This window comes from Rattus rattus, chromosome 10 (assembly GCF_011064425.1).
Source record: "Rattus rattus isolate New Zealand chromosome 10, Rrattus_CSIRO_v1, whole genome shotgun sequence".
Lineage (NCBI taxonomy): Eukaryota > Metazoa > Chordata > Mammalia > Rodentia > Muridae > Rattus > Rattus rattus.
In genome coordinates, this window is record NC_046163.1 from 32,346,936 (window position 1) to 32,365,487 (window position 18,552).

The 18,552-nt window shown below is 41.2% G+C and overlaps 1 protein-coding gene across 6 annotated transcripts in view; it reads right to left on the minus strand.

Annotated features, from left to right (window-relative positions):
- Positions 1-15,901, minus strand: part of Smg7 (SMG7 nonsense mediated mRNA decay factor) — a 62,785-nt gene extending 46,884 nt beyond the window's left edge. For 4 of the 6 annotated variants that reach the window (XM_032915733.1, XM_032915735.1, XM_032915734.1 and 1 more), the window contains exon 1: positions 15,589-15,672. Coding sequence is in view for 1 of the 6 variants with exons in the window: in XM_032915732.1 (XP_032771623.1) it covers positions 15,589-15,617 (29 nt within the window). In the remaining 5 variants the exon portion in view is untranslated. Of the gene's footprint in view, positions 1-15,588 lie in introns of all 6 variants that reach the window. The other 2 variants (XM_032915736.1, XM_032915732.1) reach the window with 2 other exon arrangements.
- Between the last annotated feature and the right edge of the window lie 2,651 nt (positions 15,902-18,552).

Sequence of the window (18,552 nt, forward strand, 5' to 3'; positions counted from 1 at the left end):
GTAATAAATTGCTGGCATGTGAACGCAGATTCCCACGTTTATCCTCCCAGCTAGAAGATACTGAAAGGCCTCAACACCTATATGTATCTGTAGCGCAGGGTTTGTTAACAGAGTTCTCACGCCAAGGACACAATGCTTACTGTATTTTCTTTAGTTAGCATTCCTTTTAGAAACCAAACATGAAGTTTTCTTATTTTAAAGTAATCCCCTCAATTTATAAGGCAGAATTTGCTTCCTGCTACAGATTTACCAGCTTCCCACTCGGCTACAGCTAGACACACAATTAAGGAGTCATTAGTAACTTTTCTAACTCCATGTTTTGAGTGGAGCTCATGAGAGAGAACAGAAACTGGCTATTCATCATAGATACTGGCAGCAACTATACCCAATTTCTAATTGCAGTGGAATGGAGTGAAGGAAAAATGAGGTCAGAGATGCAAATTACGGATAGAATCAAAGTTCTACAGTGTATTTAGAGGCAGAAATCTAGGTTAGTTTAAGTTGCAGACACTGTTCCACAACACACAGCTATTGTTGACAGATCTCCATCCCTTTCACGCTTAAAAAGTAAAGTTTGTTTTCTCTTTACCACTGAAGACATAACTCATATGCTTTCTTATCTTTTCACCCTTAATCTTCAGTCTTTCAGCTTCTAAAACACCAAGATCCGTCTTGCTTTATTCCTTTCACAGTTGCAATGAATTTCAAAGAAACTCCTCTTTCTGCTCCCATCAGTAAACTCCAAAAAAAATTACTCTTCTACTCCCTTAGGAAAAAAAAATGCACTTTAAAAGTTGGGAGATAAATTTTGTCAGATGAAATGTGTAATTATGAATTTTATGTTTTATAGCAATGCACAATGTATAAACAAAAATCTTAAAATCCCAAGCAAATTATATCCCAAGCAAAGTCAGAATGATGCATAGTTAAAAATTATTGACTCTGAAATAACTCCCAGGCTCAAAACTCAACTCTGTCAATCTTAGAATGACATTAGCCTTAACTAGTCTGAGTCTGTTTACCTGTCTATAAAACCAAACAACAATAGTCCATAACTCATAGGATTGCTATGAAAATTCAAAATAATAAACGGAAAGTGTTTGGTATAGTCTGGTATAAAATAAAACCTAAATCTGACTACTGACATCACTACTTATGTGGAAATAAGTATAAGGAGCCCTTCTAAAGCTACTCCCCCCTGCTGGCCTACACTAGCCTCATTGGCATTGCAAGAGGACTACAGGTAGGACTTAAACTTTTTGGAGAGTTTATTGATGGGAGCGGAAAGAGGAGGTTCTTTGAAATTAATTATAACCGCGTAAGGAGTGAAAGCAAGAATGGTTCGTGGTGTTTTAAAAGCTTAAGATTAAAAGTGAACCAACGCTAACCTATGACCCATGCAATAGTCTAATTAATCATCAAAGCTTTTTAGCAACAGGTCAGACTAATTACAAAAATGCATTATTATAAAACATCCCAGTCAGGCATGGTAGTGCACACACCTTTAGTCCCAGAACTTGAGGCAAAGGCAAGTGGATCTTCAGGAGTTCCAGGCTAGCTCAGGCTACTACATAGTGAGACCCTGTCTCAAAAACAAAACTATACAATATAATGTTAATATGGAAGGAGACAAAAGCCAAAATAGGGAAGAGGGTCTGGGAATAAGATCAGTGCCATCAAAAGACTTCTACTTTTATGCCTGATATAAAGGCCATCTACTAAGAATAGTCAGTAAAGGTACAAGAAATAGTAAAAGTGTAAAGTAATTACTATAAAGAATTAGACAAGTCAGTAAGGGGAAATGCACAGTGAAGACTGCATATAAGTGACAGGTAACTAGTCAGGAAGACTTTTTTAACTGACAGGTTACCCAAAGAAGCAGACTGTCAGAATCATTCAACATTGGATTTTTCTAGATGAATGAGAAAGGACAATAGGATGAAGGCAAGGACGGTTCTAAAACAGGAAACCAGTATCAAAAGGGTAGGAAAACCAAGACAGGGTGAAGAAGAATAGAAAAAGTAGTAAGAAGGAAAAAAAAAATCAGTATGTAGGAATTTTCCCCTGACCCTTTCCAAGACAGGTTTTCTTTCTGCAGCCCTGGCTGTCCTGGGAACTCACTCTGTAGATCAGACTGGCTTCAAACTCAAGAGATCTGCCTACCTCTGCCTCCCCTGGTTTGGTTAAAGACATGGCCATTACTACCTAGCAGAAGTCTTAATTAGAAGCAGATTAATGGAGGTAGGGCTATGGTTAGAATGGCTGAATCTAAGATTTTGGAGGTGGAGCATTTTAAGAATGGCAATGTCTATACTGTGGTGTGCTGAGAGCAGTATGTAGTAAAAGGAAGGTTAAGAAACAAAAAACCTGAAAGAATAGCATCATTTGTTTTTCTTCCTCTAAGAAAACACCAATCATGGCAAACTATGAGACACAACTACAAATCCCTCTTGGATGTTCGCAACACATTAGCACATTAAAAATTATGAGAGAGTCCAGTTTTATACTTAGGTGGAATGCTCATCTATAATCCCAACATAAGAGGCTGAGACAGAGGGAATAAGTCAATGTAAGGACAGCATGGACTATGGAGTGAGAATGATGGAGTAACTGGTGTAATGCTATACACACCAAACTCCTGTACACTCCTCAAAAGAGCCAGTTTACCTGATGTTACGTTTATTTTATTCTGTCTTGAAAGTACTGGTAATCCTCATGCCTAAATGTAACAGAGAATGCTGATCAGAAGAATATATAGGTTTACCATATATAAATACAAGTAAAAACATTAAAGGGTCTGCTTTAAAAACGAAATGCATAGAACCTTCAGCACTTGTAAGGCTATGTGGAAATGGGCATTTTTAAATTTTAAACACTGCTGGGATCAAAATCACCACTTGAAACTTTGTGATGCTCTATGAAAACACTGCTTTGGGGCCAGGAGATGGTTCAGCAGTTAAGAGCACTGGCTGCTCTTCCAAAGGTCAAGTCCCAGCAACCACATGGTGGCTCACAACCACCTACAATGGGATCTGATGCCCTCTTCTGGTGTGTCTGAAGACAGCTACAGTGTACTCACATAAAATAAATAAAATCGTAAAAAACAAAAACAAAAACAAAAACAAAACAATTATCAAAAGCTCAATAGGATTTCCAGTGTACAAAAATCAAGGTGTCACTTGTGATGTGATGACTACACTTGTTTCTCAAGAGTCTGGGGAAAAGAATCAGCATTTTTGTCTTTTCCTTGTTTTTGGTGACTGACTCAGGCCCTCATCCATATTCAAATACAAAAGAATGCCATCTCTAACTTTAGCTTTTCTGCTTTTTCCTACAAGTGATGGGTCTATTTTATTACACTGGGTCCAATAAATAGCATTTTAAAGTCTGCCAATTCTGTGTGAATCCTTAATTTCTTCTCATCAACTAACATTCAGTAAAATATTTACAGATCCTAGGGATTCAAAAACAATTACATAAAGGCATTTTGAAAGTATAAACTATATTAATAAGGTAAGATGGTAGCCTCATACAATGAAGAAGTTAATTTCACACTTCAGACTCAATCACCCTATAGCCCCTACCTCGAGGGCTTTATTAGCAAATTTAAAAATGAATAGTAATTATATTAAAAATTTGGAAAATCAAGTCAATGCAGAAAAAGGCTCATTGCCTATGTAAAACTAAATTGGACTTTACATAAGAAAGTTACATCTGCTCATGTAATTCTATCATGATCAGTAAAATTAAAACTAGAGAGGCTTAAAGCTACCTTGCTAGTATATAAGGTCAGGGACTTGAACTTAGGCCAATCTAAGAAAAGTTAAGGCAGTTTTAATTCAAAGGCCTTCTCAATTAGTTTGTTACACCATGCTGCTGTCCTAAGAAGCCTACAAAAAAGACCCCTATGTATAAATTTAGTCAACCAAATTATTTTTAAATTAGAAAATAAATCTGTTGGTTTCTTTTCTCACCGTTTTAAGCCAGAATCTACAACCAATGCCTTATCATTTGAGTTGTGCTTTTCAAAATGTTCTAATCTTGTTTCATTAAAGAACAAATGTTCAGACAAATGACATTGTTATTTAAATTTAAGAAATGTAATCTTATAGGATTAGATATTAAAAGTAACAGTAAATATACTTTAAGATACATCCCACAAGCTCTACACAGACACACACAAGGTTTTGGAGATGCCCAAGAGTGTTTACTATTGAAATGCATGTATGTTGATTTCTAACACCACGCTTTGTATTTTCATCACTTATAAGAACATTTCCAAATGAAACAGGTTCAAAACATCACTGGAATCTACTATATCGAATTATAACTGACAATAGCCCTGAAAACTATGCCTAAGAGAGAAAGAAAAAGAACTCAACTTCTGTGGTCTGTGAACACTGGGTTCGAGGAAACTGATGCACGTCAGTATGACAGTTATTTAAATACAACAGTCTTTCAGATGGATGACTATCATTTGAGATGGACAACAACAAACAGAAATGACACCAGGAACTGTAATAAGCTAAGGGGTTTTCAGTGGTAGAGCATTTGCCTAGAATGAATGAATGTACGGAGATGGGGTTCCATCTCCAGTAAGGGCTGGGGAGCAGGGAACAGTTGGGAACAAACTATAGCACTCCATGCTGCTCCCTATCTCACCACAGGAGTTGAGAGTGCTAGAAAATGAATCCTACGATCCAAATTTCTTTTCCAAATTTCACTTGCTAAACTTTATCTCCCAAATAATTTAAAAGTATTCCAAATAAATAAAGCTTAATGAAAAAATGAGCCTACTTACTACTAAAAAGAGGAGAAAACTCAAATCCTGCATATCCCAAAGAACTACTGCCTCTCTCTTGTATTTCTTTCTCTCCAATATTTGACTTGGTTACTCCCACACATGCTTTAAAACTATACATGCCCAGGCTGGATACAATGGTACGTGCCTGTAGTACAGCATTGAGAACACTGAAGCAGAAGAAGTTACTTGAGCTCAGGAGTTCCAGGTCAGCACACCACAGCCCTGCTTCAGGAGTATCACCACCTCTGCAAACAGGGACCGCAGAGATAGTTCAGTGGTTAAGACCACTGGCTACTCTTCAGAGGACCTGAGTTTGAATCCCAGCTCACATGTGTGATCACAACCATCCGTAACTGCAGTCCAGGGGATCCTATGTCTTCTTCTGGCCTCTGTAAGCATTGCATGCATGTGGTACACAGACATACATGCAGGTCAATTATCCACACACATAAAAAAAACTAAAAAATGAACACAACCACCAAAAAATAAGGACCCTTCCAAATGAAACAAACTTACTTAAGTGTTTGCGTTTGGAGGCTTTCACTGTACCCCTGAGGGAGAACTTGCTTGTAAAGACTTGTGCCAACTGTAGAATACATGTGATCAGGTGTGGAGACCCTATCCTATAACCTCAGATCTCAAGAGGCTGAGACAGGAGTACAGCCTGGGTTACAGGAGAACCTACCCTCAAACACCTAGATAGATAAGCAGATAGGCAGACAGTCAGGACACATCTTCTGTAACAATCCAGCTACAGTGACTAACACATAAAAATAGAAAAATTAAAAGGAAATATAGTAGCAAAAAAAGAAATCAATAGAGTAACAAAGAAGTCATTATTTCAAAAGTGAAGTATAACTAGGCTAATGGAAGAGAGAACTTCCTACAGTTTTAATCTGAAATAAATATGACATGTTCAGAGACAAGGGGCAAATCATTTTGTTTTGTGCCTGACACCACTGACTGAAGTAGATGAGTTATTTTATGAAAGGTCAACAATGCCAGATTAAGGAGTATAATTAAGGGAAAGCCAACATAAATATTTTTTCAATATTAATCTGGAACCAATGCAAAATATGTATTTGTGGTAGGACAGATGGTGTGGAGTCTGAAGGAGAACCAGAATTTGTTACACTATTTCTTCATATCCATGTTCCCTTTTACAAACAACAAAGGAAGGAGCAATAGTTAAAGTCCATCAATACTTCTTGTTTCCCAGGAAGAACTACAGGCAAGATACTGGCTAGAAGGTATGAGTAAAAAATGGACAGAACCAGCAAGGAAAAAGGAAAAACAAGAGAAAAGCAATATTTCCAGAATGGTACAAACAGGAGGGTAAAGAAATTAGGAGAACTCATGACTGCAAGTCTAAACCTGGGTGGGTGGGGAGAGGGACAGAATCCCAAGGAGCGTCTCCAATGAGGAAAATGAGAAAGCTTAAGGAACTATATGGGAAGAAGGATGGATATAAAGCTTATTTACTGCAAGACAAGGTCTCATGAATCCCAAACTGGCTTCACACTCATACTGTAGGAAAGAGTTTGATATGACACTGGGATGGTTAGTCTGAACTGTCAACCTGACACAACTTATTATCTGGGAAGAGAGTTGGCCTCTTAACTAGTTAACTGATGTGGGAAGACCCAGCCCACTGTAGAAAGCACCACTCCCTGGGTGATGGGGAGGTGTCCTGAACTCTGTAAACATGGAGACAGTGAGCTGAGCATATGCAAGTAAACATGTATGCATTCGTTTCTCTTCAGTCTTGACTGTGGCTATTATGGGACTAGCTGTTTCAAGTTCCCACTGCCTTGACTTTTTCTCACAAATCAAAGGACTGTAGTGTAGAATTGTGAGATAAAATAATCCTCTTTTCCTCTAAGTAGCTTTTACAGGAATAGAACAAACAGAAAACTGACAGTAAGACTTCTCAAATGACCTATGTCCAGAAGGAAGAGGCATAAATGATTAGTCAGTGCTACATTCTCTTTCAGATTATGTACTTACTACACACCAGAACCACTCTCTACACTTTATGCAACAGATAGGAGTACAGAGAAATGAGGCACAGAAAGTGTAAGTACCCAGGGCAACTGAGTGACAGAGACCACACTGTTTTTCTTCTTGTTGTTTTGACTGGAACTTGCTATGCAGACCAGAGATTCACCTGCCTCTGTCTCCTAAATGCTGAGACTAAAGGTCCTACCTAATGGCTGAGATTAAAGGTGTGCAACACCACTTCCAGCTGAGATCATACACTTTAAAGGAGAATACTCAACTGCATTTATTTTTATCTTTGTGCCCATTTCATTAAGGGGTTCATGAGTATCTGAAAGGAAAGAATGACATCTTAGACCAACCATATATCCAAGACTATCACAGTGATTTAGACAGTATTCTTGATAAGTTTTAAAGAATGATGATTCAATGGCAGCAAAAGTCTGAGGGTAGACACAGTATCTAAAAACGAAATGCTATTGTGTGGTGGCGGTGGTGGCTTACCCCTTTAATTCCAGAACTTAGGAGGCAGAGGCAAGCAGTCTCTGTGAGTTTGAGGCCAGTCTAGTCTACAAAGAGAGTTCCAGAACAGCCTGGGATACACAGAGAAACCCTATCTCAGGAAAAGAGAAAAGGAAAGGAGAGAAAATAACAGGGCATGCCTTCATTTTTGCCACTGGTTGGTGAAATGGGTTAGAAAAACAAAACAGGACCAAATAATCAGAATAGGTTGTGAAAAGCAATAGAGCTTAAGAACTTTCCATGTGACTCTGTATAAATCATAGCTAGTACGAGATATATGCTAACAGTGCATGCATACTTAGTAAAGCCACTTGAGCAAGGGGCAGTGCACACCAACTTTAATCCCAGCAATCAGGAGGCAAAAGCAGGTGCTATGTAAGAGGCTGGCCTGATCTAGAGTGAGTTCCAGGTCAGCTAGGGGTACACAGTGAGACACTGTATCAAAACAGGAAAACCTCAATGACTGAAAGCATAGTCTCTCTCTCTGTTTTAATCTCCAGAGTCCTGAAACATATAAGGGCTCAAACGTAACTAGTAGGATAGTGTAGATGGATATAAGAAAGAGACATCCATCAGAGGAAGGCAAACAAAGGCAAGATGTAAGAAAGGAAAATAGTTGGTAAATTGGGTCATTATGAAGTCTTTGGCACTTTTGAAGATGTCCGTACCAAGAACAACAACAAAAATGGAGCACAATAAAAAGCATAAACAGGGGTTGGGGATTTAGCTCAGTGGTAGAGCACTTGCCTAGCAAGCACAAGGCCCTGGGTTGGTCCCCCAGCTCAAAAAAAAAAAAAAAAAAAAAAAAAAAGCATAAACAGGCAGCAGGATAAACTTGAAAATTAGCCTTAAGACAAGAGCATGAATGACAGAATTCAGAGGGAAAATCAGAATGAAACAGACTTTTAAGGGAAACTTGAGATTGCTTCACAGAAAACACTAGTAAAGAAAGTAACACCATAAATGAAATAGGTCATAGAGGAATAGCAGGTATAGTCAAGAGCACAAGGGAAAGATGGGGCTTGTAGAAGACACCTAACTAATTGCTTTTCCCTTTTTAAGACCCATGCCAGCTACCAACTGTTCAAACTGCCATTTTCACATCTCTACTTCTCCTATCTGTGAGAATCTTGTGCCTGGTCAGAACATTTAATATTATGAAATATATCAGGGAAGATACAATTTTTAAAAAGTTATTTGAAAAAAAAAAGTTGTCTGAGCATGTTTAGCCTGGTTGTACAATATGAAGTGCTCAATTCCCTCCTCCCTTTAAAACTCCCATTCATCTTTCAATATTTATGTGAAATCTCACCTCCAGCAAGATGCCCTCTTCACCCATCTCCACCTACTGGAACAAGCAGTATCCCTACATTCACACATTACCTTTGCTTCTCTATTACAGCACGTAGTAAGTTGGCTGGCCCCTCAAGTGTCTCTAGTAACTTTAAACTTGCCACTGAAAAGCTCTGGGATGGCGCTGTACATGCAATATTCAGTAACTGCCAGTAGAGCAAAATTCAAATTCACAAAACCAAGCTGAAATATGTACATGTGTCTACAAGTAGGAACATGGTAGCTAGCTTAGTACTACCTAAGGGAAAATTGATGAGAAATAATCCATGGCTTAGAGGAAAAGAGACACTGCTATATCTATTTGTAACTGGAACATATCCAAAGGCACAGCATTAAAAGTTTGTCCCTGGATTGGCACTTCTGGAAGGTTATGAAACTCCCACAGAAGGTGCGGGGGGGGGGTGTCCTCATAATATGCTTTAGGTCACTAAGCACATGTGTACCTTCAAAGGAAACTGGGGTATGAGTCTTTTGTTCTGCTTCCCAGCCACTGTTAACATGAATGAACAGACAAATGAACATACACACACACACACCCTGCTACCTCACCACAGGCCAAAACTCAACAGAAACAACTGACCATGGTTTGAAGCCGCCAGAAACTAAGTTAAAATAAACCTGTTGTCTAAGTTGACTATGTAAGTTTCTGTTATAACAATGTAAAACAATACTATGAATATATACTTTTTAAAATCAGTGTCCTCACTGGTGGAGAATTTACACTCCAAGGAACACCTCACAATAATATATGGCGACAATGGGGGATGATGTTGGCATTTGATGGGTACAGGCAAAGGAGGTTGCCAATGGCACAAGGTGCACAGGACAAACCATGCCCATCCATATGAAGCCTATCTAGCCCACTATGTCAACCAAGTGTCAGCAATCAAGAAAAAAAGAAAACAGACATGTTAGTGTACCTGAGATTTCTAAAATTTTCTTTAACAATTGGTTACCGCTGACTTAAGTTTCTACTGACTAAGAATTTGGCATCGAACAACTTTTCCTGAGCAATTTCAGTTGCATATTAATCAGTAAGGAGTTGGTTACAAGTTCATTTCCCATGTGACATGTCTCTTATTTTCCTGCTAATGACTAGCTCTTCATAGTGACAATCTCCCAGGCCCTTTGCTAAGTCTAGCTATAGGAACTAAACGTAACTTCACAGCAAAATGCATACATATGAACAAACCACTTTCTTCAACACACCTGCCTGCTCATCCCCAAACAATACCATCAGTTAAACTAGCCCATCTAAACTTTCAGACACAAATTCACAATAAAAATTCAAAAGTCTAGTCGTTGTTAGAAGTGTAGCTGAAGACCTGACTCGATATAATATAAAACAAACTAGTCCTACAGTATGAACCATTCTCCACCCCAACAAGGGCTTCATAGGAAATTGGCTTTATTAGTGGGTCTAGATCTTACTATGACATAACCATTAAAAAAAAAAATCAACAAAAAGTTCAATGACTGCTTCCTCCATCATAAAGATAGAGGACAGCAGCTGTACGAAAGCAAAGAATGAAATTTAACTAAGACAGGAAGTATACATTTTTAATTCAACTGAAACCACAAAGGAAGCAGAAATTAACAAACATGGTAATTCAGCCAGTCAATATACAAGCAAGCAATGTGCTATTAACACAAAAACGTCTAAGCCTCAAGTTATTTTTTTAATTGCCACATTTGGGAAACCAGCCATGTTTGATGATTTTCTGGAATTGAGGCTACTTCACATCCTAGGAAGGCTAAGAATGGAGGAAAGAAGTGAGCAGGTGAGGGAAACAACACACCAACTCTGTGGACCGCAAGGACTTACCAGTGTACACATTACAAGTCTTTCTGAGCCTTCCTGTCAGACTCAACATTACCAGACTGTTCTAGAAAGTAGAGCCCACTCTGCTTAGTTGTCTATTCCTCCTAAAGGTCTGTTCTCCCACTTCTCTCACCAGCCTCACCGGTATGCTTGCTCCTTTATCTAGACTCAGCCAAGACTCACCATGATGCGTTCTATCTTACAATAACATGGAAGCATTTCCCTTCAACTCAAAAGACAACCCTTTTTTTGTTGCCTCAAAAACAAGTTTGCGCCTGCTGTTTCATTTCTGACTCTAAAGTGTCTAACATGGAATATGACACTAGAATGACCTTTCAATAGAGGGTAACAGGGGGGAAAATCTTGGCAAAGCAGATATGTATGGACCATTTCTATAAAAGAATCTAACGCTAGGGAATCAACTATTTCACTGAACACTGCAGCATAGAAGAAAATTTAAGACAGAAAGAGAATAATGAAGAAAGTATATAGCGCGCGCACACACACACACACACACACACACACACACACACACACACTCTTTTCTATGTGTCTTGGTTAGATTTTTGACAAAGTAACACAAATTAAAGTCACCTGGGAAGAGAATCCTCAAGCAGGAAAGTGTCTCCACCAGATTCCCTATAAGCAAGTCTTTAGGGCATTTTCCTGATCAACTGATGTGGATGGGCCCAGCATTTTGGGAGCAGTGGTACTCCTAGAAAGGAGGTCTCAATATATAAGGAAGCAGGCTGAGTAAGCCATGGAGGATGATCCAATAAACAGAACACCTTCATCACACCTCCATCACGTGTGCACCGTTAATGCCTTGAATTCCCTGAGTGATGATGGGACTGCAAAGTGGAAGATAAAATAAACCTTTTTCTCCCCAAGCTGCTTTTTAGTCATGATCTTTACCACAGTAATAGAAACTTAAGAATGTGTCTGAGGGGTTGGGGATTTAGCTCAGTGGTAGAGCTTGCCTAGCAAAAGCGCAAGGCCCTGGTTGGGTCCCCGGCTCCAAAAAAAAAACCAAAAAAAAAAAAAAAAGAAAGAATGTACCTGAGATATATAAATTCCAAACTCTTTAAAAAATGATTATTTTAAAGTGTATTATGTCTTATAATCTGATCTATGGCCTATCTTCACCCTTCTACACATAACAGAAAGACTAAACTCAATCTACTCTTTTACTCAACAAAGTGTTAGTCTTTTAAAAAATCTTTCATTTTGTCAAATCAAGAGAAAGAATCTGACTTCTGCTTCAATTTGGGTAATATACTCACACTGCCTCCTGCCTAGAATGTTTATGTTCAAGGATGTCTTACTTTATAAACTTAAGTCTTTCAACATCTCCTTGGGCAGGACTGTGCCAGTCTACTAGGACAGGAAAAGGATACTTTTCTGCAGTCTTGTTCACAGTAGCATCTCTTCCCTCTACAGGCTTTTCTTCTTTTCATCTATGCTTTTTCTTTGAGATGAATTCAGTTCCTTTAATGCTGAGTTCCCTGCTTTCCTGTTCTGACCGCCATAAGTAGTTCACTGTCTCAAAGTGCCACCTTGCCACTACACTTCCACTACCCCACCATTTCAATACTAGACACTCCTGCTCACTTACTCTAACAAACTAAAATTTGGCTAAGAGAAAATAAATTTTCACTCTACATGAGGGAAAGTCTGCAGCTATGCAGTTTAAAAACTGTCCAGTCATGGTCTTCTCCCACTGACAAAGGTAGGCAACAAAACTCCTCCTAAAGTCAAGGTCACAGACCACCTCCCTAATCTCTATTGAGAAAACCAGCTGTTCTAGGGGCTAGAGAGAAGGCTCTATAGTTAAGAACTCTGGCTGCTGTTCAGGAGGCTAGATTCCTAGCACCCACACGGCCATTCACACCCATCTGTAACTCCAGTTCCAAAGAATACAACACCCTCTTCTGGCATATATATATATATATATATATATACATATATACATACATATATACATATATATACATATATACACACACACACATATATATATATATATATACATACACACACACATATATAATATATATTATATATATAATATATATTTTATATATATAATAAAAATAAATCTAAATTGAAAAATTAAGAGGGAAACTGAAGCTAGCACAAATGTTTATTGCTGGCCTCCTTCCTCCTGAATATACCTGTAAGTAGCAGACTTAAGATTTGCTGTCTTTACTTAGGACAGATCTATAAAAGCAAAAGTGGCTTTGAGAAATTTGGAAGGGATTCTATATCTCATGCCTCTAACTTTTTGCCTATTGGATTGCAGCTGGACATGTAGCTGTCATTCCATGTTTCTTCATTCTTCAGAGCCAAATTGGTACCAACCTGTCACTGACTCCATAACCTAAGGGTAATTCTTCCCTCCAAGCAGATTTATACAAAAAAAGATACATTGGCACAGAAGCTTCTCAAAGCCAGCTATCTCTGCATTAACAATATCAGCACTTTCCTAATATTTGTCACCACACAGTCTTCCAACTGCCAAGACCTTATTTCAAGCCCTAAAGGTCCACATATTTTATAACACAATAATTTTCTCAATGCTGTGAACATACAAATTGTCTCTTAACAAAGCACCTCAGATTTCTTTGAGGCAGGGGCTCAAGAAGTCAAGGGTGGCCTTGACCTTGCTAATAGTGGATGACCTTGAACTTTTGATCTTCCTGTTTCCACTTCCAGAATGATTGGATTACAGGCCGACTATGGCACATCTTGTTTTTTTTTTAGTGCTGTGTCAGGCTAGCATGCTACACAAATGAAGCTATATCTTTCACTACAAAATTTCTAATGTCTACTTTTTAAGACCCTTTTAGCATCAAATTACAGAATAGGTTTTCCTGTGCTTACATAAAAACACATGCCCTTATTTTCCTTTCTATCATTTCAAAGGACCTTATTGTGTATTTATCTGCTCATGTTTACTGACCTTCTATCAAGACCTACTCTCCCATGCTCACCCTTCTGCTCACCAGTGAGGCTCAGCTCCTAGAATATAGAAAGCCCTCCATTCACACTTGGGCAAAGAATGAGCATAGTCAGGCAGCACAGAACGCTGACATGAAGCTCCAAGACAAGCAAACATTTGAGTCTGTTTTTACACACCAGCCATAAGATGCTCAGTAACTTCTTTGGACTCACCTTCCTAATCTGTAAAAGAACCAAGTTAAACTCCATTCAAGCTTTCCAGTTGTATGCCCCCCAGCACTACTGCCTAACTTAGCACCACTCTCCCTCCATTTCCTTATTACCCATGTCCTTCCGTTTACAATCTCTCTTTCTTAATTCACGGCTGTCAGAAGACTGTCATCCTAAGAGTTTAAGTGTTCTTTTCTTTTAAAACCTAACAAACTTGTAAGTTCTGTAAGAGGGTGGAGTTCTTACTTTCTATTCTTAGCAGTTGGTACAATGCCTTATGTACAGGTGATCAACCAAACAACCGATGAATCATAGGAGTATAAATGAGCAGATGAACAAAGAGAGTCTTTCCTGATTTCCCTCCACTGCTCAGGTCATCTAGGACTCATCAATATGGTACCTTTTTGTGGTGATAATTACATTAGTCTGTGCTATTAATTTACTCACCTATTGGATATTATGATGCAAATTCCTTAAGATTAAGAACTGTCCTGGTAGTTTCTATTTCTGTCTACTGCACCTATATTCATAGCTCACTGTAAAGTTTAATGTACTAATAAGGGTAACAAGAAAAAAGAGGGTATCAACTTACAATATCAGGCATACATATTGTGCTAAACTCACAAATCAAAGATTCACAGATCCCATCATCCTCTCAGTGTAATGAATAACTACTTTCAATGACAGAACAGCCACTCTGTCTACCACAGAACAACATACTTTCTCTTGCAATATAAATATATGTGGGACCACTCTAACACATGGACTCTTCCACATCACTAATCTCTAAACAGCTGAAGTAACTCTCATCATTCCGTTACCCATCCATTCAATTCCCTTCTCCACAAGGTATGAAATAATGTTTGAAAAGCATTTTTCCATACCTCCCTTTAAAAAAAAAATCGTTCTTGAAAGACAAAAAGGCCCAGTTTTTAAGTTTCCGAGTCTTTGCAGCTCCTCAATTAACCTCAGGTGCTAACCTTATTTTCCTTTGTCATCAAGGTGTTTCCCCAATCTCTCACTCAGAATCCACCAAACTATTCTGACTACACAACAGCTGCTGTCTTCCTATTCAAAATGTTCTCGACATCATGTCAATACATGTGAGCCTTCTTTAAGTGTGCATCAATCCCTGCTTCCCTCCCTTACCCTAGACACACACTCACACACGCGCAACACCAGTATCCATGCGTCACTCTATCTCCTTCATACAAGTTCCTTACATCGCACCTAATGAATGCACACGGCTCTCAGAATGGTATCTTCCAACTACAGTTTCTTTCGAGAACATCACCTTGTTCATAGCACCTCCCTCTTTCCTCGTTTCCCCATCCATTTCCCCCCTTCTCGGGTTCCCCTACCCCTCCAACTAAAGACAGAAGGCATTATTTCCCCTACTCCCAACCCGCGATAAAAGAACAAGCTCGCGTTTCCTGCGGGCTCCCCCTCCTCTAATTTGCCCTCCAGTCTGCACCCTCCCAGCCCCCAGGTGTGCCGACTTCCATCCTCCACTCTCCGCATGCATCGCTCCAGCCAGCACACCACGTTTCCCCGGCTGAAGGCTCCAGACCCCTTCACACCCACCTCTACTCCGGATCGCTGCCTGCTCTCGGGGTGCCTCTCCCTACCCCGGCCCGCAGCCTGAGAGCACAGGCGCGCGCGCGCACACGTTCTCTCTCACGCTTCCCCAACCTCCCTCCGCTCATCGCCGGCTTCACCAGAGCTCAGCTCGCCCGGCGAGGGCCAGGCAGCCATGTGTGTGCCCGCCCCCTCCCGCAGCTGCCCGCTCAGCCCGCGCCTCCCGGCCCGGGGACAGAAGGACGCTGCAACTCCCCCACTGCCTCGGGAGTCCGCTGTTTCTGGCCCCCCCAAGCCTCCTCTCGTCCCCACAACACCTCGGCCGGGCTTCGGCACTCACCGGAGATACTGCGCGCTCTGCAGGCTCATCCTCCGCCGCCGCGTCTCGCCACGAAGCCTCCGTGGGTCTTTCAGGCTCCTCGGAGCGGCCCCGCGGCCCCGCGGGTGCTGGCGGCCGCCGCCATCTTCCTCTCCTCCGACTCCTCCTCGCTCGGCGCGGGGTGGGGGGGAGTGAGTGAGGCGAGGGGGAGGGAGTGGGGAAAGCTGCTCTAGCTGCGGCTCTGGCCTGTGGGACACAGGGACGCTCCGGCTCGGGAGGGGGGGAAGAGGAGGGAGAAGGGAAGGGGGCGGGGGAAGAGGAGGGAGAACCAGAGGAAGGAAGTCCGGTTCGCTCTCGCGAGACTTTAGCACTGCCGGTCCCTCTGGGTGGTTTCCGCTACTCTATATCTCTCCCTTTTGGGATCGGCAAGTTGTGTGGCGCCTGCGCGCCGGCTGAGAGGTCTGGTGATAGCGCCTGGCGGCTTCCTAATGATCCGTCCTTCTCCTCCCGTGCGAGGGGGCAACCCCAAGCTCACGGCCAACATCGAGCCCAAATCAGCCGGGAGTTACACTCAAAGCCTTCCGCCCTTCCACCCACCCACTTCTCGCTTCCTTTTTCCTTTCCTCCACTTTTCCCCACCGGAAACGCCACCCCTTCCTCCTACAGTTCCGCCCGCCAATTCCTCGATTCTTGTCTTCCCTCGCGCGCCGGAGAGTGACGCAAAGGCCTCCCTCGTCTCAGCTGCCCCTCCCCAGGCACTCCAGAAGAGAGTTGGAGGGGCATAGGGCGGAGCCCATGGAGAAATAGAAAGGAAAACCAATCAGATTGGGCCGGCCGCTGCCATGGAAACTGGAGGCTGTGGTTGTATTGTCATAGTAACTGCTGTGTGTAGACCGGGTGACCCTCCCGTGGAGAAACGGGTTCCCGGGAAACCGCCCAGGATTCCCCGCTTGGATTCCCTGCCTTTTTAAAAGGCTGGGAGTCGAGATTGTTATCCGAGCAGGAAAGTCCGTTTCTTCTTCCCTTACTCTCCCAGCAAAATTTGGGGGAGACCCCGAGGCATTCATTCTGGGCATTTCCAACCTTCCAAGGGTGAAAACCACCTCCATAGTTTTCTCCCAGAGCCGGGTGGTGAGAGGACCCGGCCCGAGAAGAAAACGCAGGTTATGAAGACTGGCGGGTGGTGGGTTGGAGCGAGAAAGCGGGGGCGATGCTACAAAGTCAGGGTGCGAGGAAAGGGAAGGGGCCTCCCCGCAACTGCTTGAGGCGGGGAGGCGGGATTCCGCCAGGACGGTCCCTAAAGGAAGAGACTGGCAAGGAACAGGCTAGATGCGGCTCCAGCAGTCGAGAATGTTCGACTTTTCCTAGGCGGTCGACCCTTGCTTAATTCCTACTCGATATCACCTGAGAGACCTCCGGGAGGAGATTCAGTGAGAGCCGAGAAGCCTAGGAATCTAACAAGCAGTTCTTAGGCATTTAGAATTGAGAGCGATCAGAAAGGCTGTTGACGTTCTTTCCAGAGGTACCTCAGTGAGAAATGACGCTTCATCTTCGAAGGTTGATCTCAAAGACATCTGCAGTGTTTTAGAACTTGCCACTTTTTTAAAATTAAGTACCTAGATTTATCAGCATGAGGGAGTCTAAGAAAAATAATTTTCCATTTTGAGAACGAATATTTTAAGTATCTTGTGTCAGGTTTAGGATTAAAATAGAAATAATGGATCGTGATGATGTGGAGTCATGTAGAACAAGTCATTCTGACGGAGTGAAGTAGTTATTGACATTTTACAGATTTTATTTTCAATTGATACTGAAAAATTATATAAGCAGCTATCCTAAAATGTTTTAGAATAAGATCCAATAATGCAGCCCTCACTATATAGTTAAAATTAGCAATTCAATGGGATCTTGGTTCTGATTTGGGTACCTGATTTCTTCTGTTTTATTCCATGCTGCCTAAAGAATCGCTTTCCAGGTCTTTCTCTGAATCCAACGCCTGTTAACCTCGAACAATGTTTATTTGGAACATGTTTCAGTTCTCAGGAAACGAAAGTACAGGCCACTTGCAAATAAGTCTCAAGGACAGTTTGTCATTAACGAAACAGAAAGTGAACTCTGCCCCCTCATGCAGCAAGCAAGCGCGAGTATTGTGCGCTGTGACGCGCAACGCAACTGCAGCAGTACAATGGCCCCTGTCTTCCACCAACACCAACGCGCCGCCCACTCATGGAAAAGAGAGCCACCTAGTGAGAAACTGTTTACATCTCCGCTGTGTAGCGTTCAACTCTGAAAGTCAAAGGATGGAAGTTACTACTGTATATACCCAAATATTCTAGTTTGTTTTCTTTATTTTTTTTTATTCTCTCCCCCCACTAATTTCCTTCATACTATTTTCCTCCCCCTCTTAGTCCTCCATTCTACTTTCATTGTCTGGTGAATTCCACACCACTTCCCTCCCTTAAGACTCTTTCTTCCCTTTTCATGGTCCTGTTTGAACTTTCATGACGCATACACATTATAAACACAGATGCTGTGTATGAGAGAAAGAAAATATTTGTCTTTTTCAGTATGGCTTATTTTTCTTAATGTTTGACCTCCAGTTCCTTGCTTGAAAAACTCCGTGTATGTGTACATTTTCTCATCTGTTGATGGGCACATAAGCTGGTTCTATTTCTTAGCTATAAGGAATAGTGCAACAATAAATATGGATGCACCAGGGTCTCTGGTGTGTTGACTTAGATTCTTTAAGGTCTATATCCAAGAATGGCAGAGCTAACTTTTATGGTAGTTCTTTTTTAGTTTCTTGAGGGACTTCCACACTGACTTCCAGAGAAACTGGACCAGCTTACATTACTACCCACAACGCATAAGAATTCCTTTCCCTGCCTCGTCCTCACCAGCATTTGTTGTGATTGTTTTTTTTTTTTTCTTTTTGTTCTTTTTTTCGGAGCTGGGGACCGAACCCAGGGCCTTGCACTTCCTAGG